The 24322-nt window shown below is 49.8% G+C and overlaps 3 protein-coding genes across 3 annotated transcripts in view; 2 read left to right on the top strand and 1 right to left on the bottom strand.

The window, feature by feature from the left end:
- Positions 1-13209, bottom strand: part of PAH (phenylalanine hydroxylase) — a 107251-nt gene extending 94042 nt beyond the window's left edge. The window contains exon 1 of the mRNA XM_061124166.1: positions 13172-13209. The gene's annotated coding sequence lies outside the window, so the exon portion shown is untranslated. The remainder of the gene's footprint in view (positions 1-13171) is intronic.
- An 11-nt stretch (positions 13210-13220) lies between these two features.
- ASCL1 (achaete-scute family bHLH transcription factor 1) lies at positions 13221-14924 on the top strand. Its single transcript, XM_061124167.1, has 2 exons — positions 13221-14016; positions 14365-14924. Exon 1 carries the CDS (start codon positions 13316-13318, stop codon positions 13967-13969), a length of 654 nt encoding a protein of 217 aa, XP_060980150.1. The 5' UTR covers positions 13221-13315; the 3' UTR covers positions 13970-14016; positions 14365-14924.
- A 7683-nt stretch (positions 14925-22607) lies between these two features.
- LOC133043355 (glycine cleavage system H protein, mitochondrial-like) lies at positions 22608-23557 on the top strand. The gene has a single exon (XM_061124165.1). It carries the CDS (start codon positions 22608-22610, stop codon positions 23049-23051), a length of 444 nt encoding a protein of 147 aa, XP_060980148.1. The 3' UTR covers positions 23052-23557.
- Positions 23558-24322: the final 765 nt, after the last annotated feature.

The following is a 24322-nucleotide window of genomic DNA, read 5'->3' as shown; positions in this document are numbered from 1 at the left end:
TCCCATTGATTCTTGAGTGACAGAAGAGCCTTCTGTGGAAGGCAAGGGTGGTATAAACACCTCTGTCCACTCAGAGATTCCTGATCCCTATAGAGTCTCCGTAGGCTTGGCCATTTGAAAGCTATGGTCTTAGTGGTTGTGATCATTATTCACAGAGTAATTAATTTGGGAGGCATGCAGCCCACTAGACCAATGGGATGCCCAGTTTCTTGTAAAACACATGCATGATCTTAGACCTTGATTTTTTTTCTTTTGCATCTGTCTCACTGGTGGGAGGAGGGGAGCTAGGTGAACTCTTAAGATTGAGAAGATACTTGGGGGGACTAGAAGTGAGTGAGACTCATCCATACAACCAACAACAACATCCATACAACATATGTATTAGAGTTTTGTCGAAAATCAGGCACTATTCTAGTTCCGAGTATAAATGCTTCTGAGTTTATGTTCTTTTTAGGATTAGTAAAATTACAGAGATAAATTCAAATTTACAGCTGTAACAGAGAGCATGAAAGAGACATACATGATGCTGTAAGAAGCTTTCCCTAGGAGGTTTTCTTGATTTAAGAATACCTAGGTGAAAAAGGAAGGGAAGAATCTGGAACTGTCTGGAACCTTCCAGGCAGAAGGAGAAGCATACGCAAAAGTCAAATATGGTAGAAACAATGGGGAATAAGATTGAAGATGTAGCTAGAGAGCTAGAGAGAGATAGACCATGCAGAGTCTCATAGACCAAGTGAAGAGTTTTTTTTTTTTTTTTTCCTGGAAGAATTTCCAGGCCATTGAAGTATATAATAGAACAGTGCTCTTCTATGAGATTGCCAGCTTCCCTGGTGGCTCAGCCAGTAAAGAATCTGCCTGCCATCAAGGAGACCTGAGTTCAATTCCTGGGTCAGGAAGATCTCTTGGAGAAGGGCCTGGCAACCCACTCCAGTATTCTTGCCTGGCAAATCCCATGCACAGAGGAGCCTGATGGGTTACCCACAATGGGGTTGTAAAGAGTCAGACACGACTGAGCAACTAACGCTTTTTATGATATTTGCATTATAACAAATCACTCGAGCAGGTGGGGTGGAGGGCAGGGAAGCATAGCAAGAGCAGTTCAGAGGTAATTACAGTTGTTCAGGCAAGAAATGGACATCTCAAACTAAAACGGTAGAGATAAAAAAATGGGATGCATTTGAGAAAAACTTAGAAGCTTGAAAGAGTCAATTTAGATATGGTGGGTGAGGGTGAGAAACAAATCAAAGATGATTTCTGGGCCGCTGAGTCAATGGAAATAGTGCCATTCTCAGAGATGCCTCCATGCATGCTCTTTGATGGTTTTACTCCTGTTTTGCTTTTTAATTTATTTATTTCTAATAGAGGATAATTGCTTTACAATATTGTGTTGGTTTCTGTCATACCTCAGCATGAATCAGCCATAGGTACACATATGGCCCCTGCCTGTTGAGCCTCCCTCCCACCCCATTCCACCCGCTAGGTGGTCACAGAGCCCCGGCCTGAGTTCCCAGAGTCAGACAGCAGATTCTCACTGGCTCTTTATCTTACATATGATAGTGTACTGAATAAATATTTAAATGCAGTGACCCAGACATTTTTGAGATCAACCTAAGGAGAAGTAAAGATGAAGGTCCATTTAATCTGTATTTAGTAGATGCATTCAAGTCATTTGCTGTCACTTGCATGGATAGCTATTGCTGGTTGTCTAGAAGTAAGAGGGGTTTCCAGGAACACTCCTACTGTTTCTGTCCTAGGTCACTGTCTCTTAGATTCAAAGTCAGAAGTCTTGAAAATGTGGCCTAAGTGTCCAGTTTTCTTCAGCCCTTAATTAAAACAATTTCCTTCCTGGAGAGCTAATGCACAACAAAACAATACTGTATTGCATAAATGAAATTTACTAAAGCAGGTGGATCTTAAGTCTGCTCAACACACACACACACACACACACGAGAGAGAGAGAGAGAGAGAGAGGAAAAAGAAAATTATGTGAGGTGATGAGGATGTTAATTACTTGATTGTTGTGATATGAACATCAAAACATCAAGTTGTACAACTTAAATATACACAATTTTAACTTGTCAATTAATTACAAAATTGGGGGGAAATATCATACGCTTGGGCAACTCCCCTCAAATTAAAAAAAAAAAGCAGGATTTCTTTCCTTGTTGGGAATATACTTGATAATAAAACACAAGGATGAGAAGGACTCAATGGGAAGTTAAGGTTTCCAAGGTGGAGCCGTTCTGAGTGCAGACCACACCCAGGATGTAGCCTTGGAGGAGTGTAACAAAGGGGAGTGGAGGTTAAGCTTGTTGAAGTCTCACAAGTCAAGAAAGCAAGATGCTCTGTGTTGGGTAGATTGCTCCCATAGCCCTTTTCTTGCCACTGCAAATTTCCATCAGTGCTTCAGGGCCAGCATCAAAGACCATCTCTGTAATAACTTACCAATCATCTCCACTTCCTTCAGTAGTCATTGGGACACCCCTTCATCCCAAGAAAGTATATTTATGGAACTAGTCTAACTTCTTTATCAGAAGATTAATTCTTCATAGCTCTGAATAATGAAGACTATGTCTTATCACCTGGAACACCTCTAGAGTACTAATTTTCCATCTGCAGAGTGCAAAATGACTACTGTATAGCTTGTTTAAAAGGCCAGCTGGCCAGATTATGACTTGATAGGGCTGGGATGAAGCTTTATAATCTGAACATTAATAGGCATCTCCTATATTTCTAATGTAAGTATTGTGTGGATGTGATACAGATAGCACAATGCTCTGTGAGCTGAACTATATGGGGTAAATTTAGTAGAATCTACTTGTAATGAAATTAGTGGACGATTGCTTCTTGGCAGAAAGCTATGACAAACCTAGACAGTGTGTTAAAAAGCAAAGACATCACTTTGCCAACAAAGGTATGTATACTTAAGGTTATGGTCTTTCCATTATTCATGTACGGATATAAGAGCTGGACCATAGAGAAGGATGAGTGAGCATGAGTGAAAGTCGCTCAGTCATGTCCAGCTCTTTGCGACCCTATGGACTATACATTCCATGGGATTCTCCAGGACAGAATACTAGAGTGGGTAGCCATTCCCTTCTCTAAGGGATCTTCCCAACCCAGGGATTGCACCCGGATCTCCAGCACTGCAGGCAGATTCTTTACCAGCTGAGCCACAAGAGAAGCCCAATGCCAAAGAATTGATGCTTTTGAAATGTGGTGCTGCAGAATACTCTTGAGAGTCCCTTGGACAGCAAGGAGATCAAACCAGTCAATCTTAAAGGAAATCAACCCTGAATACTCATTGGAAGGGCTGATGCTGAAGCTGAAGCTCCAGTACTTTGGCCACCTAGTGAGAAGAGCCAACTCACCGGAAAAGACGCTGATGCTGGGAAAAATTGAGAGCAGGAGAAGGGGCGACCGAGGATGAGATGGTTGGATGGCATCACCGATTCAATGGACATGAGTTTGAGCAAACTCTGGGAGATGGTGAGGGACAGGGAAGCCTGGCGTGCTGCAGTTCATGGGGTCGCAAAGAGTTGGACACGACTTAGTGACTGCAAAACAGACGTGCAAGGTATGGAATTGCAGTCGTCGCTGCAGTTCAAGAAATGACCAGCAGGTGGCGAGCGATTCACACAACCCAGCAAGGAGGACGTCGGGTTTTCAGTTGGGTTCAGTCGCTCAGTCGTGTCCCACTCTTTGCGACCCCATGAATTGCAGCACGCCAGGCCTCCCTGTCCCTCACCAACTCCCGGAGTTCACCCAAACTCATGCCCATCGAGTCGGTGATGCCATCCAGCCATCTCATCCTCTGTCGTCCCCTTCTCCTCCTGCGCCCAATCCCTCCCAGCATCAGGGTCTTTTCCAATGGAAGAGTCAACTCTTCGCAGGAGGTGGCCAAAGTCCTGGAGTTTCAGCTTCAGAATCAGTCCTTCCAGTGAACACCCAGGACTGATCTCCTTTAGGATGGACTGGTTGGATCTCCTTTTACTGAGTCCCAAATCCCAAACCAAAATCTGCTCAGGCAGTCCAGTCGAGCGGCATCCTGTTTCCTAAGCAAAGTCTTAGTCAGAGTGGTGGTATTCTTTTTTTTGCATGTGAATCCCCATGAGACAGTGGCCCATCTAACCCCCAGGGCTAAAGTTATGCTGGCCCTATAATTCAGCCTCTGGCCACTAGGAGCCTTAATCTTGGTACTAGCAAGGGCTGGTCTCTATCTTGAAACTCTGGATGAGGTCATGTGCCTTCTGAAGGTTCTTTGCAGTAAAGATCAGCAGCAGATGTTTGTCTGCTCAAAGAGGGAAGCTGTTGTCAGTAGAGGGGCAGATGGCTGTGCGTCTGTTGTCTGTGTAGTTGTGTTGTTAGAAGTGAAGGTGGGGAGGTGGTTTACTCAGTCCCCTCATTTGGTAGATGAGGATAGTCTAGGAGACGGTGAGCCTTTTGCCTAAGGGCACAGAGCTGGAAAGTTCCAGAACCTGGAGTCTGCCTGACTTCAAGCGGCTTGCCTTTTCACTTCATTTGACATTCACTACAGATGTTAAAGGTGTGTGTTTACTTCATTAGTGTCTGCTCATGAGCTGTCACACAGGAGAAGCTGGGAGTGACCATCTGGTTGGGGAAGAGGGCCTGGCTCTGTTTGCATCAACAAGTCCACTTTTTACCTGGGCTGTGTATTTATTTGCGGTAACCAGGAGGGTGACCAGGGGCAGGGGTTGGGGGTGGAGTCCACACTAACAGTCCATGAGGGCAGAGGGCAGAGGCTCTCCACTGTTTTCAAACTGTGTTTTAATGGACAGTCTTGTCTTTCACTCTTCCTTTTTTGTCGGCTAACCTAGGTTACTGAAGGCAGATAGTCTTATTTATCTCTGATTATGTTCAATAGTTATTTGATGAATCAGTGAGCATATCCACCTTCATCATTTTGGGGTCAAAGCAATATTTTCTAACATCTGAGATGAGCAGGTCACCTCCTATGATGCCCGCATTTGTTTAACAAATGTATAAAGTGTTCACTCAGTGCCCACCACTGTTCTCAGCGTTTTACAAATATTAACTCATTTAATTTTGTTTTTATTGCTGTGTGTTGAAGGTTCCATGACAACGAATAACCATGTATCAGAAATTACGCTCTTCCCCTCCCTCCACCTCCTCCCCCCAAAGATTCTGCAAATGCTAGGGAAGAGGGTGGGGAGGGAGGAAAGAGTTTACTGCCCCACCGCGGGGGCTTACAGTTGCTCAAGCGGACCCTGGGCCCTGGCAGCCTCGGCTTTCTAGCTAACCTGGTGCGAGCAAACTTTCCCCTTGGCCGGCGGGGCGGGCGTCCAGGGCGGCGCCGAGGTGCCGACGGCTAGCAGCCACCGGCTGATTTATAGGCGGGAGCATTCTCAGGCCGCGCCGCAAGGAGTCGGGCTGAGCTCGGACTTCGGGGAGGTGATGATGGACACCGGACACGTGGCCACACAATGGGGACACACGACTGACCTCAGTCACTTCGGCAAACTGCCCCTGCTTTCCGGAGATGGCAGGAGCGTTTCAGGAGCTCCAGCTCAAGGACCCGGGGCGCCCGCGTTCCTCTCCCCAGCAGGTAGCGCCCCTCGCCCGCACTGGTGAGCGCAGAGGGCACCCGAGGGCGTGCTGGGGCCCCCGGAGCTCTCAGAGGCCTCTGACCCCGAGTCTCAAAGTCCTTCCCCGAGGATGCGCGCCTCGGTGCCTTCCCTACTTGGCAAAGACAGACACACGAACCGTGTCCGCTTGGGGGCTGAGTCTGGCCCGAACGCGCTGGGAGTCAACTTCCCTGGCAGGTCAGATAGAGACACTCAGGGATTTTGCCCTGGCACCAGGCGGCCGGGCCGGGTGAAAGACGAGGAAGGGTCCAAAGTGTGTGTGTGTGGGGGGGGGGGGAGTGTGCGTGTTGCTTGTGTGGCAGGAGGTCAGGGGGATGTGAGGAGAGGGAATCAGGGGAATATGGGTTTGGGGACGCCTGAATTTGAGAAGAGGCGATCAAGTTAGTGGGGGGGGGGGGGGGGGGGAAACACCGGGCTTTTCTTTTTCTTTCCTGCGATATGCAAACTGTCACTTCGGGTTAGACTGAACCCTTATCTGGCTCATTAGCATGAGCTGTGGCTAACGCGCTTAAACCCTCTAATTATTTATTATGCCGTCACGGAGCTGGTCGCCACCCCGGGGCGCACTTGCGGGGACCCAGGCTCAGCGCGCAGGCTGGTTGCGCGCTACCCGGCCCCTTTCGCTAGGCCCCCGCGGGGCGCTGCTCCAGGAGGCGGTGTCGCAGAGTTGTTGGGGGGGGGGGGTGTATCAGAAGTGCCCTCTCCCCAAAACTCACCCTCAGGGAGGTAATTCAGCACTCAACTCTCGTCTGTACTCGCGCCACATCTTTTCTATTGCTAACCGAAAGCAAGATTTTTGCAAAAATGGAAGGCAAACAAGGAGTCGGGGATTTGGGCGCAGTGGTGTGTTGGACGCATCCTTTAAAGCGACCTCAGGGAGACCCTAAAGGATGCAGGAGTCCTCCTTTCATCCCCCCTTCCCCACCCTAGGCCCCCACTCCCCACAGAGTTCCAAGAGAGTTCAGAAAGTTGGAGGGGGAGGGGGAGGACGCGCTGGGCTGACAGCCGGCCACTCACTTCCACGGTCCTATTCAGAAAACAGTTTCAAAATAAGTTAACCTCCGTCGGGTGTTTTTTCCCCCTCCCTTTCTAATTGTCCCCCCTTCCCCCTCCCGCTCTGCATTCGCGTCTGTTTTCTGTTCTTCTGCGTTGTGCCAACTATTTTATCTTTATTCCTTCTCTTTCTCCCTGGCCATTCATTCCTTTTTTTGTGTGTGTGGCTTCTCCGGGCTGATGTGCCGCTCGTTACCACCCACTGCACGCTCGCTCCTGTCGCTGAGGTGTTTCTATACAAACCGGAGCGTCCAGTTGTCATATTAATTATTACACTGAGTAATGACTGAAATGGTCAAAATAAGGGGAGAGTCGAGAGCGCTTTTTCTTGCTGCTCAAAGATTCAGCAAAGAAGCCGTGCAACAAAGCACTAATTGGTCCCCAGAAGCACTCGGACAAGGCGCGGAAGATAGGTTTCATAGAACCCAGGGATTGTGAAGGGGGGAAAGCGCTGAATGGACCCCACGCTCCCTTTCTAAACTCTCTTGCTGAGCAAAAAATGGACCTCTGTTTGAATACTGCCCCGATCCTTGAATACTATACCCAGCAGAGAAAAAATGCACCATTTATTGTAAGTTTTTTTTTTTTTCCTTCTCTAGCTATTCATGGGTTCTCTGTGAAGAATCAGCTGGTTTTGTTTACCGTGAAAGACCTTCACTTTATTTCCTTTCTTGGAGGAGGTGGGGAAAGGGGGAGGGGAGGAGGGCCATGTGCCTAGACCTAGAGGAGCTGGCCTACTGTAACAAAATAGGGTGTAACAAATCCTACAAAAGTTCAGATTGTATTGGTGCTTTGGAGAGCTATATAGATTAACGACTTTCTTTATGCTTATCCGAGGAAGGTATTTAATCATAATGTAAATGGGGCTTTAGAAAAAAATAAATAAAGACTTTGCAGCATCACTTCTTATTTGAAGAACTTCAAAAGGATTTGTGAGGGTGGCTGCAAATTGCCCCCTTCCCTCGCTGCAGCTCCCCTCCCTCACCAAAAAGCCACGAGAAAATAATAGTTTGTACTTTTTTTGTTTTGTTTTTCCAGCTTTGCCCCCTCCCCTCCCTTTGTAAGGCATATTGAAAAAGCAAATAGATGGGTTAGGAGCCTGGATTCCTTAATGCAGGTGCAGGCCTGGCTGCTGAGACCCAGAGGCTCAGCCAGATCCCCTCCCCTACTCCCACAGGCCATCTCCGTGGCTGGTAGACTCAGCCCAGGCTGGGCAGCTTCTGAAGCAGCTTTGGGTAGGGTGCCTTGGAGAGTAGACTTCACAGTAATGAACTTCTTTCCCCTGGGTAGGACAGTGTCAGCTCAGGTTTGGGGCAGCCAAGACCCCAAGACATTTGATAGCTACTGGGAATGGGATGTCTGCTATGAATTTCCTGCACACTCACTTTTCTCAAAGTTCCCCTGGTTTATGGGGTTCACACTCCCCAACACTGAGGGTTGCACCCCAAATTTCCTATTCAAGTCAAGGCTCTAAGGCCTGTGTTCATCTTTGCACTCTCTTTGCCCTTTATTCGGGGTCCACTCTAAATAGGATTCTATTAAATGATTCCTTCAATGAGAAAACTAGTTTCACCTTTAACATCAACTCCTTTCCCTCCAGAGAAAAAGCACAGAAGCCACTGTGAGAAAGCAATGAGGCCTGTCTCCTTTCCACAGAGAGAAGCCGAATACGTAGGCAGCGGGAGTGCAGCCTGTGAGAACAGGTGGCCTGGCTTCCAACTAAGGGTGGGAAGAAGGTGGCAGGAGATTCAGGGCCCCAGCACCTCATGTGTCCTGGGTAGCTGATCCCTATGCATCACCAGGAACATCAATTCCCCATGTTGATCCTGGTGTTGAATGCAGTTTTCATCTAAGGGAAGATCTACCTCCAGGATATCCTAACATAGAAGAGGGATCCGAAGACCCAGAAACTAAGATCTTCTAGCAAGGGAGGAGAAAGAGGAACCTCCCCACCTCTCTGGGTGTGTGTGCATGCTCAATCACTCAGTTGTATCTGACTCTTTGCCCCTAAGGACCAGACCATCGCCCACCAGGCTCTCTGTCCATGGGACTTCCTAGGCAAGAATACTGGCGTGGGTTGCTAGTTTCTCCTCCAGGGGATCTTCCCGACCCAGGGATCGAACCTATGTCTCCTGCTTTGGCAGGCAGGTTCATTACCACCGAGCCATGTGGGAAGCTCTGTATTCTGAGGAATTCACACACACAAAAGGGGGTCAAGTGCCCTGCCTTCCTATTAAAACAATGGCAACCCCTGTAAACTGTGGAGGGATCTGCAAAGTGAATTTACAAACAACATCCTATTTCCTTGACAGGCAAGCAAAGGGAGTGCCCCTACTCCATTTAAGGATGAAAGTAGGGAACCCTGGGGGTTCCCAGATGGCACTAGTGGTGAAGAATCTGCCTGCCAATGCAGGAGACATAAGAGATGCAGGTTCAACCCTTGGGTCAGGAAGATCCCCTGGAGGAGGACATGGCAACCCACTCCAGTATTCTTGCCTGGAGAATCCCATGGACAGAGGACACTGGTGGGCTACAGTCCATGGGGTCTCAGTGAGTTGGACATATCTGAGCACTTCACATGGAAGTTATCTTCTTCTCCTTCCCCTTCTAGATAAATGGGACCTTGAGCATCCCTGTCAAGTAAAGCCTGGTGATTTGCACTGTCAGGCCCACGGGGTGTCAATGGAGCCTCAGACAGCTGGCGGGCAGGGCCACTGGCTCTGCTGAAGCCCATCCCTGGGCTGGCCATGAAACTTGTATGTATTTGATCTGACGTGTTACTGTTTGTGTGTATTTAAAAAAAAAATTGGTTTCTCTGTCACCAGCATTTGCCAGTGATTTCACCACCATTCCTCAAAAAGGACAGAAATGACTCCCAGATGCTGGGACAGTGGGATGCGGTGGCCTTGACTCTCCAAGGGCTGGAGCATTAGGGCAGTGTGGTTCTAGGAAGCTGGGGGTCAAGCATCCTCTTCCCACAAACCCTTTCCTGGGTGGGCTCTGTGAGCAGGGCCTTCCTCCTTGTTTGAAAAAGGCCACTAAAATCCATCACTTTCTGTCTGATCTCCTCCTGAGCACTCCAGGGACATCTCTCTGAAACTCACACCTCTTGGAGGTAGATGCTCTAGCCATGGGCATGTAGATGAGGAAACTGAGACACAGAGTGTCCGCTATTAGCTCAAAGTTGCAGTTCTTAAGTAACAGCCTGGATACCAAATCGAGTCCCTCTGCCTTAACCCCTGTGTAAAGGCTGGAGTCCCCTGGGCCTGGGGCAGGAAGTGGCAGCTCTCTTAGGTGTGTGAGTGTGTGTGTGTTGGTGCAGGGATGGGGGGCTGCTGGGAGCACTCTTTGTGTTTACTTGAGTAGGAGAAAGAGAAAGCCTGGAGGTTTTGCCAAGCCTATAAGGAAACAGGCTGAGGATGCGGGAGTAGGGAGGGATTTTGGCTCGGGACTGGGGAGGGAAGAATAGGGACAAATGTTCTGTGGCTTTGGCCGGAAGGATCGCAGCACCCGCTGTCTTTGCTCCTGGGTGGAGGCCAAAGCGTAGGGCCACTACAATGCGCGTCTTCACTAGTTGGCGCTTCTATTTGAGCGCCCATTGCATGGCGTGTGTGTGTGTGTGTGTGTGTGTGTGTGTGCGCGCGCGTGTGTGTGTGTGAGGTTGGGAGTAGGTTCTGGCCTTGATATCCCTGATAATGAGGATCTCTGTGGACCCGTGGAGCCCGCACTCTGGAAAGAAACTGACAACAAGTGCTGGCCGTCGGCAAACTTCCCCGCTTCCAGACGTGTTTCTAAATGAGCCGGTGGATGCGTGTCTGGTCCATAGAGACTGTTCAAGGTCACAACTCGAAACGGCGGTGGAGCCGGGATTATCGGCCTTTGTCAAGTGTGGAAGGATAGGGTCTGAACTGGAACGGAGCTCAAGGCGCAAGATGCAGCCTAAGGTGAAGGAAAAGGCGCTTCGGTGCGTTGCTATAGGCTACCCGTCCTGCACCCCGCCCTCAGCCTGTCTTCCTATGGAGGAGGGGACGCCGCCTAGCGGCCGCTCCGACGTTCCCCGCGGGGGCAAGTGGGTGGCGGGATGTGTCCGAAGGCCCTTTACCCTGCCGGCTGGTCCGGGGCTTCCTCCTGTTAGAAAGCGTGGGGGTGCGCCTCTGCTTTAGGCCTCATGGCCTCTTGTCCTTCCCAGAAGAGGAGACAAGCGTAATCTGGGAGCCCTCTCAGCTCCAAGGCCAGAGGAGTTCGACTTGGTCCTGTCAGGGTCAGCGGGCCACAGGTTCCCGTCGGGGAGAGGGCTGTGTGGCTGGGAGGCTTACAGAACTGAGCTTTGTTGGCACCATGCAGTCTTATGTTTCCTAAACCCGTCTGTTTCAAAAGAAGAAGCTGAGGCCGAGAAGAGAGGCGATTCATCTCCGGAGCCCTCCCCACCCCCAGCGCTCGCAGCCACGCACACATACCAAAGGCGGCTCCCAGGGTCACCCCCACGATCTTTTAGAAAGACCCGTCTCCACAAAGGGCAGTTCAGTGAGAAGCAATTCTTAGGATGCCTCACCACGAGCATTCCTGCACCCATAACTCGAACTGTCTATTTCTAGTGGACAAATCAACCAGATGGTTACCCTCTGCTTTTTCCAGCCGACGTAAAGGCGACCTGGGACGAGCCCCAGTTGACTTCTTCCCTCACGGGAGCGGCACAGAGATGGGACCCGTGGCTCCGTCTGTGTCCGCGTTCCCTGCAGCGCCGTGTCCCAAGGAGCCCCGAAGCTGGACCAGGCTCTGGCCAGAGAGGGCCAGGGCCGAGGCCCAGAAAGGGCGCCTGGGTGGGCGCTGTCCAAGCGGCCGAGCGGCGGCTGCAAGCATATCCTCCCCCCTCGCGGCGCCAGCACGCGGCCGGGCCGGGCTCGGCTCCCAGTCGCCTGCCACCGGCCCGCCGGGCACACGCCTGGGGCGGGACGGAGGCCGCGCCAAGGCAGCCGAGGTGCCTGCGGCGGCGCCGAACTGCGGGCGAAGCTGCTTCCCCAACCCCTCTCCCCAGCTCCATCACCGCCCCCATCTCTTTTCTCAGATCCCCAGTGGGTACACGCCAAAGCGCTCGCCTCTTTACGCATCCCCCTTAGCCGGTCAGGAAATAATCCCTGCGCTGGGGGCGATGCTACAGGCGGGAGCTCACCCTGGCAGAGTATCCGTGCTGCACACACCTGTCTAAGTGCTGATCACAACTCCCCTCAGTGCGATCACCTCCCTTCTTGACCTCCTCCACACTTGTTCATTTGCGGGAGCATATTCTAGTTCTCACAACTGGGTGGTACATTAGAGACCAGCCAACCCAACCTTCTGTGGTTCCCGATGAGGAAACTGAGGCTCGGTGCGGATGCCGCTCAACAAGGGTCACAGAGTTAGTGAGAGGATGCCTTGGTACCAGAAGTTTTAACCATCACTTAGTTCCACGGAGTTCTCCCCATCTTTCTGAACTTCAGGAGCTAATTTGCTTCTGCTCCCAACGACATCGGACCCCCCCCCCCCGCAAGAGAGTGGCCGTAGGGTAGGAGAAGAAAACAGAAGAAATGGAGCCCCACTGTCCCTAACCTCCGCACGGCCCTGCGTCACTTTTTCCGCCCAAACCCTAGCCTGTGCTTTTTTCCAAGTTTTCAGGAGAATCCCGGGACACGTCACCCCACACCTGTCTACCCCTCCACCTCCAATTTCCAGAGCTCTTCGCCTATCCGGCGACGCTAGCCCCCCCTTTTCCAGAACCACCCCCCGGCTGCAGCCCGCCCTGAGCGCGCCGCCTGTTTATTCAGCCGGGAGTCCGGCACGCGCCAGGCGCACGCACTGCAACAACAAACCCGGCTGAATGGAGAGTTTGCTAGGGACGGGCGCAGGGGACGGGCGGGGGCGGGGTGGGGGGGAGGGAGGGGGGTTCGGGGAGTGGGTGGGAGGAGGCGGTTAGAGGAGGGGGTGCGGGCTGCAGCCGCTCGCTGCAGCAGCGGGGAGTGGGGGGCGAGGCGGGGCCAGCGCTGCGCGTGGGGCTGGGTGTCCCGTTGAAAAGGCGGCCGCACTCCGGCCGCCCAGCACTCTCTCACTTCTGGCCAGGGAACGTGGAAGGCGCAGCGACAGGGAGCCGGCCAAGGAGGGCGAGTGAAAAGAAGGAAATACGCAAAGAAAGGGGGTTAACCAAATAACACAAACAGTCCGAGTCGCGGCTGGAGAGACCGGGCGCAAGAGCGCGCAACCCTCAGGGGAGAACAGAAGACAGCAGAGCGCGCTCACCGCCGACTTTTGCTTCTGCTGCTGCTTGCTTTTTTTTTTTTTTTTTAACCAGAAGCTAGCGGCAGCCTCACACGCGAGCGCCACGCGAGGCTCCTGAAGCCGACCTGCGAAGGGGGGAGGGGAGGAGGAGGCGGGGTGGAGGGAGGAGGGGACGGATTTGCACCTTCCTCGCTCCCACCCTAAGAAGTCGCTCCCGGGGATTTTGTATTTCTGTAACTTACCTCGGGACTCCAGCTTTCTCTCTCCCCTTCTCTCCCTTCTCTGTTCGTGCCCCTCCCCGGTCCTGTCTGTGCCCCTCTAGCGTGCTCCCCGCACCTCGCGTCCCCGCTCGCTCCGATCGCGCGACTCCTTGGCCACCGCGGTGCATGGAGAGCCCTGCCAAGATGGAGAGCGGCGGCGCCGGCCCGCAGCCCCCGCAGCCCTTCCTGCCGCCCGCAGCCTGCTTCTTTGCCACGGCGGCACAGAGCGCGCAGCAGCCGCCGCCGCCGCCGCCGCCGCCGCAGCTGAGCCCCGCGGCCGACGGCCAGCCCTCAGGGGGCGGTCACAAGTCAGCGCCCAAGCAAGTCAAGCGCCAGCGCTCTTCGTCGCCCGAACTGATGCGCTGCAAACGCCGGCTCAACTTCAGCGGCTTTGGCTACAGCCTGCCGCAGCAGCAGCCGGCCGCCGTGGCGCGTCGCAACGAGCGCGAGCGCAACCGCGTCAAGCTGGTCAATCTGGGCTTCGCCACCCTGCGGGAGCACGTACCCAACGGCGCGGCCAACAAGAAGATGAGCAAGGTGGAGACGCTGCGCTCCGCCGTCGAGTACATCCGCGCGCTCCAGCAGCTGCTGGACGAGCACGACGCGGTGAGCGCCGCCTTCCAGGCCGGCGTCCTGTCGCCCACCATCTCCCCCAACTACTCCAACGACATGAACTCCATGGCCGGCTCGCCGGTCTCATCCTACTCTTCGGACGAGGGCTCCTACGACCCTCTCAGCCCCGAGGAGCAAGAACTGCTCGACTTCACCAACTGGTTCTGAGGGCCTCGGCCTGGTCAGGCCCTGGTGCGAATGGACTTCGGAAGCAGGTAGGCGACATGGGGGCCTGGACCGGGGGATTCTCTAGCCTTCATTCTTTTTCTTCTGTAGGAGGGCGACTGCCCCCCACGGAGATGAGGGGAGGGGTGGATTGAAAGGATTTGTGAGTTTGTCCTTTTCAAATCTTGGCGTGTAAGTTTCAGCCTTGGCTTCAGAGAGCGGCGGCTTTGCCCAGGTCTCCAAGGACTTGCAGGGTAGGGGTACCCAGGCGGTGTACAGAGTACTAGACTTGTCAGAAGAGGCGCTCTACCTGACAGATCTTCCTCCGGGGACTCCACTTCCTCCCACCACTAGCCTCCAAGTTCACACTAACCTCTCCCCTTCTTCTTATGTTATAGGGCCTGCACAAGCTGCATCTTTAGTTCTTTCTCCTCGGCGATGTTGGAAGGGAGAAGAAAGAAGAAGAAGAAATAAGAAGAAAACAAACAAATCCAGGCACCCCACCCCCTACATCAACTAAGCGCCGCCCGCCTGAGAAGCAAGGCTCTCGCAAAACAGGGATGGGCTCAGAATAGTATCTTTGCACTCCAATCATTCCCGGAGATGAGTGACTAGGACCCTAGGATGACTAGGATGCACAGATTGCAGCTGGTGTGCAAAAGCAGTGGGTTCCTGGCGTCAAGGAGCAGCACACGCCCTGCAGGAACTCCCACCCACCACTAACAGGCAGAGCTGACCTCCCCACCCTCTCTTGAAAGCCAGTTCTTTGGCCCTCTGGAAATGGGTTGGTGTCCTTCCTCTGTATGCCCCACCCTGATAAAGCTGTGGACGTTTGTCTGCAGTGAAAGTATGGTATTTGAAACCCCGATCCTCTGGGGGTTTTCAAAACCCCCAGCCTCTTGGGGCCCCCCTCCCCAAGCGTCACTCCCTCACACCATCTTTTCCATCATTTTCATCATAGAATGCTTCCAATCTTTTGTGAATTTTTTTTTATTATAAGAAAAATCTATTTGTATCTATCCTAACCAGTTTGGGGATATATTAAGATATTTTTGTACATAAGAGAGAAAGAAAGAAAAAAATTTATAGAGTTTTGTACAAATGGTTTAAAATGTGTATATCTTGATACTTTAACATGTAATGCTATTACCTCTGCATATTTTAGATGTGTAGTTCACCTTACAACTGCCATTTCCCCTATGTGGTTTTGTAAAGAACTGTCCTCATAGGTGAGATTTAAAGGCCATCGGATGTACTTCAGCACCAATGTGTCTTACTTTATAGAAACTTTGTTAATGTATTAATGATGTTATTAAATACTGTTCAAGAAGAACAAAGTTTATGCAGCTACTGTCCAAACACAAAGTGGCAGCCAGTTGGTTTTGATAGGTTGCCTTTTGGGAAATTTCTACCACTGCCCTTTTTTTTTTCTTACTGTTTTATTACAAACTTACAAAAGAAAATACCCCGTGTATAACCCTGTTTTTATACAAACTAGTTTCGTAATAAAACTTTTTTCTTTTTTTACAAATGAAAATAATCAGCTGCCTCCAAGTCTTCTTTGATGTTACTGCCCCATCCAAGTTATTATCAAAATGCCAAAGGGATGGGAGGGGGAGAGGGTGGTGCGAAAGACTCTAAGTGGCAGAAATGTCAAAGATAAGTGCTGTGACCAGGCCTATCCAAGATGACTCTATGAAACTTGTACAAAGAGATATATCTCTACCTGTATATCTACATATATAGATATATAGATAGTTTTCCTTGACATTTATGGTGCACTAGCAAATAGGTGGTGATTAACAGCTGCATCATCTTTTGATGAAATGACTGTACACTGAAAAAAATCCCCCCCAAAATGAACTGGAAGGAGAGGGTCCTCACCCCACTTTCCAACCCTTAGTCCCACTCTGAGTTTCTCATTGTGAAACTGTGGCAGGTCTGGATGAGATGATGAACATCAGGAGTGGGAGAAAGGATGGGGGTGCCTGAGGCTGGGCTTGGGGGAGGTAGCCCTGTCCACACTGCCAGGGGTGGGCGTGTTCTCCCTTCACCGCCAGCCATGCATTTTCTACTCCTTTCTCCCACTGCACACACTGTCCATGTCAGTTTTAAGTAAAGGGTACGTATGATATAAATTTCTTACAGGAGTTAGATTTAAATAAATAAAAGCCTTAGAAATGTGTGGTAGCTTTGAGACACTGGCCTATCTAAGCTTGTGACTCTACCCGAATGGTGTGAGTTGCGTGTAAAAGTACCCAATTACCAAGATTCAAAAAGAAATTGGTGGGTTTTTGGCTGGCTTGCTTCTTGTCAGTTAGCAAGGACGTGATCAGAATCCCACTCCGCCTCTTGTGGGCTCCTCGCTCCCGCTTGCATTACTTGCAGATTCAGTTAGCGTGTCTCCAGCCAAGCGGAAAGCCGAGCGCAAAATGCATCTTACAAAACCCAACAAAGAGCGGGGGGCCAGCACGTCTTCCAGAGTTAAAAATCTAGTCTGTGTTGGTACATCTATACCATTTAGTGGCACAGAATAATCATTTTTTAAAGCCGCGATGCGCAGAGCACGCCCCAGCGTCTGATGTCATTTTGCTAAATGACCCTCTATAGAATGCACATTGAGGCTTCAGTCCCTTTCAAAGAGATGAGCGTAATTAAGGGGGGGAAAAAATCAGTAAATTCCTCATCGCCATAAATAATCGGACTTTCTGCCAGCAGTGGGCCAATTTAGAGCTTACTTGAGGGAAGTAATGCTTTTGAGATGCCTGCTTTATTTTTATCTTCTCATTTGTAGCACCGGACCTCGGTCCCCCCCCCCCCCCCCCCCCGCCCCCGACCCCTTCCCGACCCTCATGCATTTCCTTTTTTCTTTTAATTTAGCTCCTTTGCAAGTTTCCAGATAAGGTACGCAAAGAAAGTGTAGCAAGTCATTTATGGCTATGAATATAACATTAGGATAATGTTTCAGCCCCCACAAAGGGGATTTTTCCCCCCTTCTCCTTGTGAAGACAGGTGTTCTTTTACTCACTTCTGAATGGGAAATATCCAGTCTCGTTAAACTCGGGGCAAAGTTAGCCGTTGTTTGCCACAATGCGGAGGCAAACTCTAAAAATTCACAAAAACACACACAATTTTGCCGAAGCTAGGAAAGGCAAAGCGGGGATTGGGCAAAATCTCATTACATCTGCTCTAATCGCTTAGCAACACAAAGCCGGGGCTTGTGCGGCGAAGGGAAGCCATTCAGGGCGCTCTGACAGGCCGCATTCAGCCAGCATTAGTCAGCTCCATAAATCACCGCTGCCCATTGGCTGCGCGGCGGGCTTTGGAGCGGCCCTGGGCTGTCAGCGAAATACAAAATGTAGACCCCAGCAGCTAGCAGTAGCGGCCTCTCCCCAGCGTGAGCCCCCTCTCCTGCTTTCTTTTTGGGGAGGGAGATGCTGGAGAAAAAACTGCTTTGACTTTATTAACTTAGAAATCTTGACTATTCAAAAAAAAAAAAAAAAAGCTTGGAGACCACCGAGTTAAGACTGGAGTAGCCTGAAATTGACCAGGAGGAGCAAGCAGGCGGGAGAGGAAAGATAAAAAATAGACCCGCCGCTGGCCGCAAAACTGTTGAATGCGAGTATTATCAGAGGCTGTACTGGAGCTCCTGGGACGCACATCTCATTTCCCTGACACTACCTTTCAAATTTTTAAATTGCGAGGAGGAGGATGTGCGTGGAGTGGAGAAATATCTTCGGTTATCAGACGGGCCCACCAAAGAAGAGGGAAAAATAACCGGTCTGTTCTCTGCCTAGAGCATCAAAGGGCTAGGACTGAGAAAGAGGGAGTACAATGTGCGTTAACACTTCACTGTTCTTGCAGAGTTGGGGATGTGAGATGAGAGAGTCCACATCTCCTTCTTGTTTGCAACATGCGGCTGGTGGTACCCACCAGAGCAACAGGATGCTATGTAAAAGGACTTAGCACATGGCCTTGTGGGGTAGATTACAACCTATACGTAAATGTGAGCACCTGGTGTTGCTATTCTAGTATCTCACTTTCACGGGGACTGGTCAGTTAGTTGATGCGCCCAAATCAACCTAGATTTGAGGTTTACCCACAGGAAAAAGAAATCTGTGAATAGATGTAGTCTTTCCAGGGAAGCCCAGCCCAACTTATCTCAAATGCCACCTCTTCCGAGAAGCTTTCCTTGATCATCCTATCTAAAGCACCTTTCTGCTGGCTATAGTCACTCTTTATCCATTTTTCTGTTTCTCCTTTCTGCCATCTACTACTATGCAAAAACCAGAAACAAAACAAGCTCCAACAAACAACAAAAGACGACCTATTTGTTTATGCAGTTGCTGTCCGTTGCCCGCTATTGGAAGATAAACTCCACGAGGATTGGAGCTTACTTGTCTTGTTCTCTGGAGTCCCTCCAGCTCCTACCCTGCTCTGCCTCTTCCTTGCATAAAAAGGAAGTAGGAATGTAACTTCCACCTGAGCTTAGAGCCCAGCCTTCATCATTCCCAGTGGGAAAAGAACCCAGTGTCAGTGAATCCACTTCCCTCCCTCCCTTTGACTCCAGATAACCTGGAGTTTCTGGGGAAATCTGAAAACAGATCATTTCTGGGTCCAGGATTGGAGAGAAGGAGAAAAGAGTTCAGAGACTTCTCAACAACTGGAAAAGGAAAACAGCTTGGAGAGCACTAGGTACCCCAGAGAAGCATCCGTCGTGTTTTGAAAACAGGTTGCCATAAAACGAGCTGAGAGAGTTCACTCTAGAAGACACAAATTAAGACATGAAGTCCTAGAGATGTTGACTAACCTTAATCATTTGCCCTCCCCTTTTATTGATGAGTGCAGACATGGATGAGTGAGTGAATGGGTGAATGAAAGCAAGTAGAGCTTCCCAACAGCTGCATGGTCTTAGTTCATCTTGGTGGCAAGACCTCTTTCTTCCCTAGGTCTCCCTTGCCCTCTGGCTTCCTGTTGGGTTTGGCCACTAGGAGTTTGTGAAGTAGGAGGGAAGGTAGGTCAGACCATGTTTATCCCTGCTCCGCACTGAAAAGGTCCTCAGTTGCTTTAGCAGTGACTCTCCTCTTCCGTCTCAGGCCTCTGCTCTTGTCAGGACCTTTCTCTCCCATAGCAACAACTCTTGCAGAGATGCAGTAACAGCTTCCTCCTCTGTCCCCTGAAATCCAGAGATGCTAACGATACTCCCCTTGTTTCTAGTCTCTGGGTGCTGCATCTTTTTGGTTGCTTTAGTTTCACCCACCTCCGTCTCTCCATTAGACTCTTTTCATTTGCCCTTTCAAGTGCGCTGCCGGCTCCTGCTGACCCTGTCTGGTACCCAGGCTCTTCTCCTGCAGAATCTCAGAGATGTACTTGTTTTGAGTAAGATTCTCAGGAATCATAGGGCCATCATCATGAAACTTCCTAGGGCAGAGGTGAACCTAGCTTTATTCAAAACCAAACTCTGGAAGAGCAATTCATCCTTTGGCACTGGGAATGACTTACTTGAAAGTTCGCAAAGTCAATTTCAGTTTTCTCTTCTAGAAAATGAGGGTAATGACTTGTCCCTTGCATAGACAGATGGATAGAAAATGAAAGGGCTTTAGAGCTGTCCATGATTATAGCAGCTGAAGGGATACCCACTTCTCACAATCTTCCAAAACCAGGTAGAACGATGGTGCTGGGGACTTGCCACCAAGATAAACTAAGACCATGCAGCTGTTGGGAAACTATTCTTGTTTTCATTCACCCATTCACTCCATCATCCATGTCTGCACTCATAAATAAAATGGGAGGGCAGGTGATTAAGGTTAGTCAACATTTCTAGGACTTAGTTGTCTTAATTTGTATCTTCTAGAGTGAACTCTCTCTGCTGGTTTTATGGCAACCTGTTTTCAAAACACGACGGATGCTTCTCTGGGGTACCTAGTGCTCTCCAAGCTGTTTTCCTTTTCCAGTTGTTGGGAAGTCTCTGAACTCTTTTCTCCTTCTCTCCAATCCTGGACCCAGAAATGATCTGTTTTCAGATTTCCCCAGAAACTCCAGGTTATCTGGAGTCAAAGGGAGGGAGGGAAGTGGATTCGCTGACACTGGGTTCTTTTCCCACTGGGAATGATGAGGGCTGGGCTCTAGCTCAGGTCGAAGTTATATTCCTACTTCCTTTGTATGCAAGATTAGATTGTTACAAAAGAGGGTGTGTAGGTTAATGGCAGGAAGCAAGTTGCAGCGCAGAGCAGGGCCCTGAGCGCGTGTCAGGCTTAATGATTTATTCAGGCTGCAGCGCATCCGGGCAGTGATTGGCTGCAGGCATGCGTCCGCTGTCAGCTGCGCGCGCGCCGGGACCTCGCCCGGCTACCTGATGGCAGTGATGGGGGTGTCGGGGAGAGGAGGCTTGTCACTCGCTCGGAGGCGAGAGGTGGGGAAAAGGGAGAGGGCGGAGGTGAGAGAAAGAGAGAGGAAGCCAAAAGTGGAGGAAGGGAAGGAGAAGAGATGGAGAGAAAAAGAAGAAAGAGAGGGTGGGATGGGGGAGAGAGGAGAGACGGGAGGGAGGGAGGGAGAGAGAAAGAGCAGGAAGAAAAAAACGAGAGGGAAATAGAGACAAAGCAGGAGAAGAGAGAAGAATGAATGAAAGAAGACAGAGGTTGGAGAGGGGAGTGGGACGCGCTCCCAGAACGCCCCACGTGCGCCCCCCTCCAGGCAGCCTGCCGGCCGCTGCTCACAAAGCCGCCTTTGATGCGCTGGCGACCAGGACTATTTTGGGGACGAGATGGGGGAAAGGCGCCAACCCACACTCCTTGAAGGGAGTCACTTTCTGCAAAGTGCGTTGGAGAGGACTGGGCCTTGGGTCCAGGCAGGAAGTGGATGCAGGGGACAAAAGCCCCGCACCTGCCAAAAGCAAGAGCAAATCATCCTCGCCTCCTCCCTCCTCCCCTGCAGGTGGGGAGGCTGCTCCTGAACCCTCTTCCCACCATTCTTTGGGTCTCTAACTTCATCCAAGAGTCACTTTCTCCTACTCCTTTCTTCACTTTTTTGCTCTCTCCCATTTTGCATTATTATTTACAATAGTAGGGCTTCACTGGTGGCTCAGAGGGAAAAGAATACACCTGCAATGCCAGAGACCTGGGTTCCATCCCTGGGTTGGGAAGATTCTCCAGAGCACGGCAAACCACTCCAGTATTCTTGCCTGGGAAATCCCTTGGAGAGAGGAACCTGGCAGGCTGCAGTTCATGGGGTCACAATAAGTCTGGCCTGACTGAGCCATTAAGCATTCTTTGGGTCTCTAACTTCACTCAAGGGTCACTTTCTCCTTGTCTTTTCTTGACTTATTTGCTCTCACCCACTTTTCATCATTATTTGCAATAATAATAATAAGCCGGCACTACCCAAATATTTGTAGACTGGAGTCTTACTCCAGCCCATGAGCCCTTTGGAAAGAGGGATTGGGGGGGGGGGATGGGGGGAGAAAGAGCAGAAGAAAGCTACTTGGAGGGGAAGGGAGGGGATTTGAACATCAAATGGGAGAAGCAGAGGCTGTGTGCATTTTCCTGGATAAAGTTGTAGAGCCTGGAAAGTCAGCAGTAGGAGGGCGCCTGCCTGTATTGGGGCAGCTGGAAGTTCTATCAATAACCACCCCTCTGCCCAGCACCAGGACAGAAGTAAAGCTGCCCTCCGCAACCCTCCCTTCCCACCTCCAGGACACACAGCCCATGGCCTCCCCCAGCTCTTCTCTTTACCAGGAAAAACAGTCTGCCTCCATTGTCCAGGTGCCAGCGGGGCCTTTGGCGAAAGGGAGGCCGGCCAGCCCTCTGATCAAACTCAAAGGTTAGTTAAAAGACAAAAACAGCTGAAAGTCTTCATGAATAATGCTGGGCCAGCACCCTTCCCCCAGGACGCCCCCTCCCCCGCCCAACCACCCAGCTCAGCGCAGTGCAAGCCCAGCTCAATGCCCTGCCATTTGGTTATGCTGCTCGCCTAAGTCAGAATTTCACAGAAAGCTCGAGAAGAAAAGCTCCCACAATTAGGGGTCGCCTGTCAGAAAACATTAACGCCTTCCTCTCCCAGCCTGTCAGGCCGGCTGCAGATACAAACCGCCATGGCGAATTGACCATCCACCGCGTGAAGCGCCCGCCAGCCAAAAGAGCAGGGATTTCAAAGCCAAAGAAGCTGGAGGCCGCCTGAGTGTGGTTTCTGCAGTGTCAGGATGTGAGGAGATACACTCAGCTTCTTCCTTGGAAGAGTCAGCACAAGATGCTTGAAAGAGGTCATTAAGAGATAGATGTGAGGATGGACAGATAAACAGACCTCCCAGGTCTGGGCAGGAGAGCAGGACCTTTTCCTGCAGTGGATACGGTTTAAATGGCTACTACTTCATCTCTTGTTTAATGAGCATTTTCCAAGCTCTGGGCATCTTATTTTGCTCATAATCAGGGCAATCCTATAAGGTGATGCATTATTATATTTGCCTTATAGATGAAAAAACTGAGGGACAGGGGGAGGTTATCTGACTTGTCCATGATCACAAACCCAGGTAGTGGCAGAGTCAGAATTTGAACTCAGGTTTGTCTGACTTCAGATTTCAAGTTCTTTCCACCATAATCTAGCCCATAGTTTCTCCAATAAGACCCAAAGACCGACCCGTGCGAACATGGCGCTGCAAGCGGTGCGGAGCGTGCGGGCCGCGGTCGGCAGCCTGCGCGCCATCTCGGCACCCCGCGCGCCCTGCTCGCCGCGGCCATGGGGATGGGTAACAACAGAAAACGGTGTTGGAACGGTGGGAATCAGCAATTTTGCACAGGAAGCTTTGGGAGATGTGGTTTACTGTAGTCTGCCTGAAGTTGGGACAAAGTTGAACAAACAAGAGGAGTTTGGTGCTTTGGAAAGTGTGAAAGCTGCTGGTGAACTCTATTCCCCTCTATCAGGAGAAGTAACTGAAATTAATACAGCTCTAGCAGAAAATCCAGGACTTGTCAACAAGTCTTGTTATGAAGATGGTTGGCTGATCAAGATGATATTCAGTAACCCTTCAGAACTAGATGAACTAATGAGTGAAGAAGCATACGAGAAATACAGAAAATCTATTGAGGAATGAAAATGGAACCCCTAAATAAACTACTTTGAAACAACTTAATCTAGCATAGTTGTCTTAAATTAGTGGTGGATAGATATTTAAAAAGCAACTTTTAGCAAAAGAAACTACTTGTAACAATGTTTCCTGAAGAAAATACCCCTTAACTTTCTAATGCCTTCAGATAAACACTGTGTATCTTTTCCACAGCATCCTGTGATTTTTAGGCTAGGCTCCAGTTATAATATTCAGAATTCCTGAAATTATCTCTGATAAAACTAATTATAAAAATTATGTAATTCAAGGATAACATGGTTATCTTATACCTTATATGACATTGTAACTTGCTTACAGCTATCCTTGGATTTGGGTCAAAATGATCTTCCCACTAGAAATAACTGCCAGTGGAGAAAAGTTTGTTAGTTGTATAGTGTCCAGTGAAGAATATTACTGTCTTAATTTTGCAATATACTGTGTTTGCTGGTGCTATTTTTATACAGTGAAGCAACAGCCTTGCAGGAGAATAAACAATTTAATAATTAAAAAAAAAAAAAAAAAACCCAAAGACCAACTCTATGCTTGTCTGCATCTGAAAATGCTACTAGTATGTGAGCATTTCTTTGCCATCTTCCTTGTATTACCAAGAATATTTCCTGCTTCCAGAATATTCTGGCATGTACTGGATACTCAAAACATATGAAAGGAAGGAAAGAGAGAAGAAAGGGAGACAGGAGAAGAGGGAGGAAAGGAGGGATTCCTTAGATTCCTTTCGATTTTCTCTGAATAAAACGTTGTTCTATAAGATACTTAACTTGGGAATTAAGAGACCTGCCCAGGATTCTCCATGCATCATCACAAATCTTTGTTTCCTCATCTGCATAAATCGAGATGAGAACACCTGTCTACATGGCTAATTATAAAGATAGAATTAAACAGACTATGTAGAAGTGACTAGCATAGTCTCTAGCACATAGTAGGTACTCAAGAAAATTCAGCTGAACATGATATAGGATTTAGTCTTTTATTTTTGTGTATCAGAAAATTATGCCACACATCCAATTACATTCATGAAACGTATGACATCAGGGAATTTTATCTTTTGTTGTATGGTGCTCATACCACAGGGATGGTGAGCTAAAGCAGAGTCCATGTTCATGGATGTTCAGGGGACTGCCTGGTGGCATGGAAGTGTTTCAGTGCCTCTGAGAAGTGAGCGGTCATCCTCTGGTTAGAGCAGGATAGTTGTGCTGTTGCTCACTGCCCCTGGTGATGTAGGGAGGAGGTTGTCAGCCCAG

The sequence above is a fragment of the Dama dama genome, chromosome 22 (assembly GCF_033118175.1).
Source record: "Dama dama isolate Ldn47 chromosome 22, ASM3311817v1, whole genome shotgun sequence".
In the NCBI taxonomy this organism is placed as follows: domain Eukaryota; kingdom Metazoa; phylum Chordata; class Mammalia; order Artiodactyla; family Cervidae; genus Dama; species Dama dama.
Note: the sequence above shows the minus strand (reverse complement) of the source record. Positions and strands in the feature narration are given on the sequence as shown.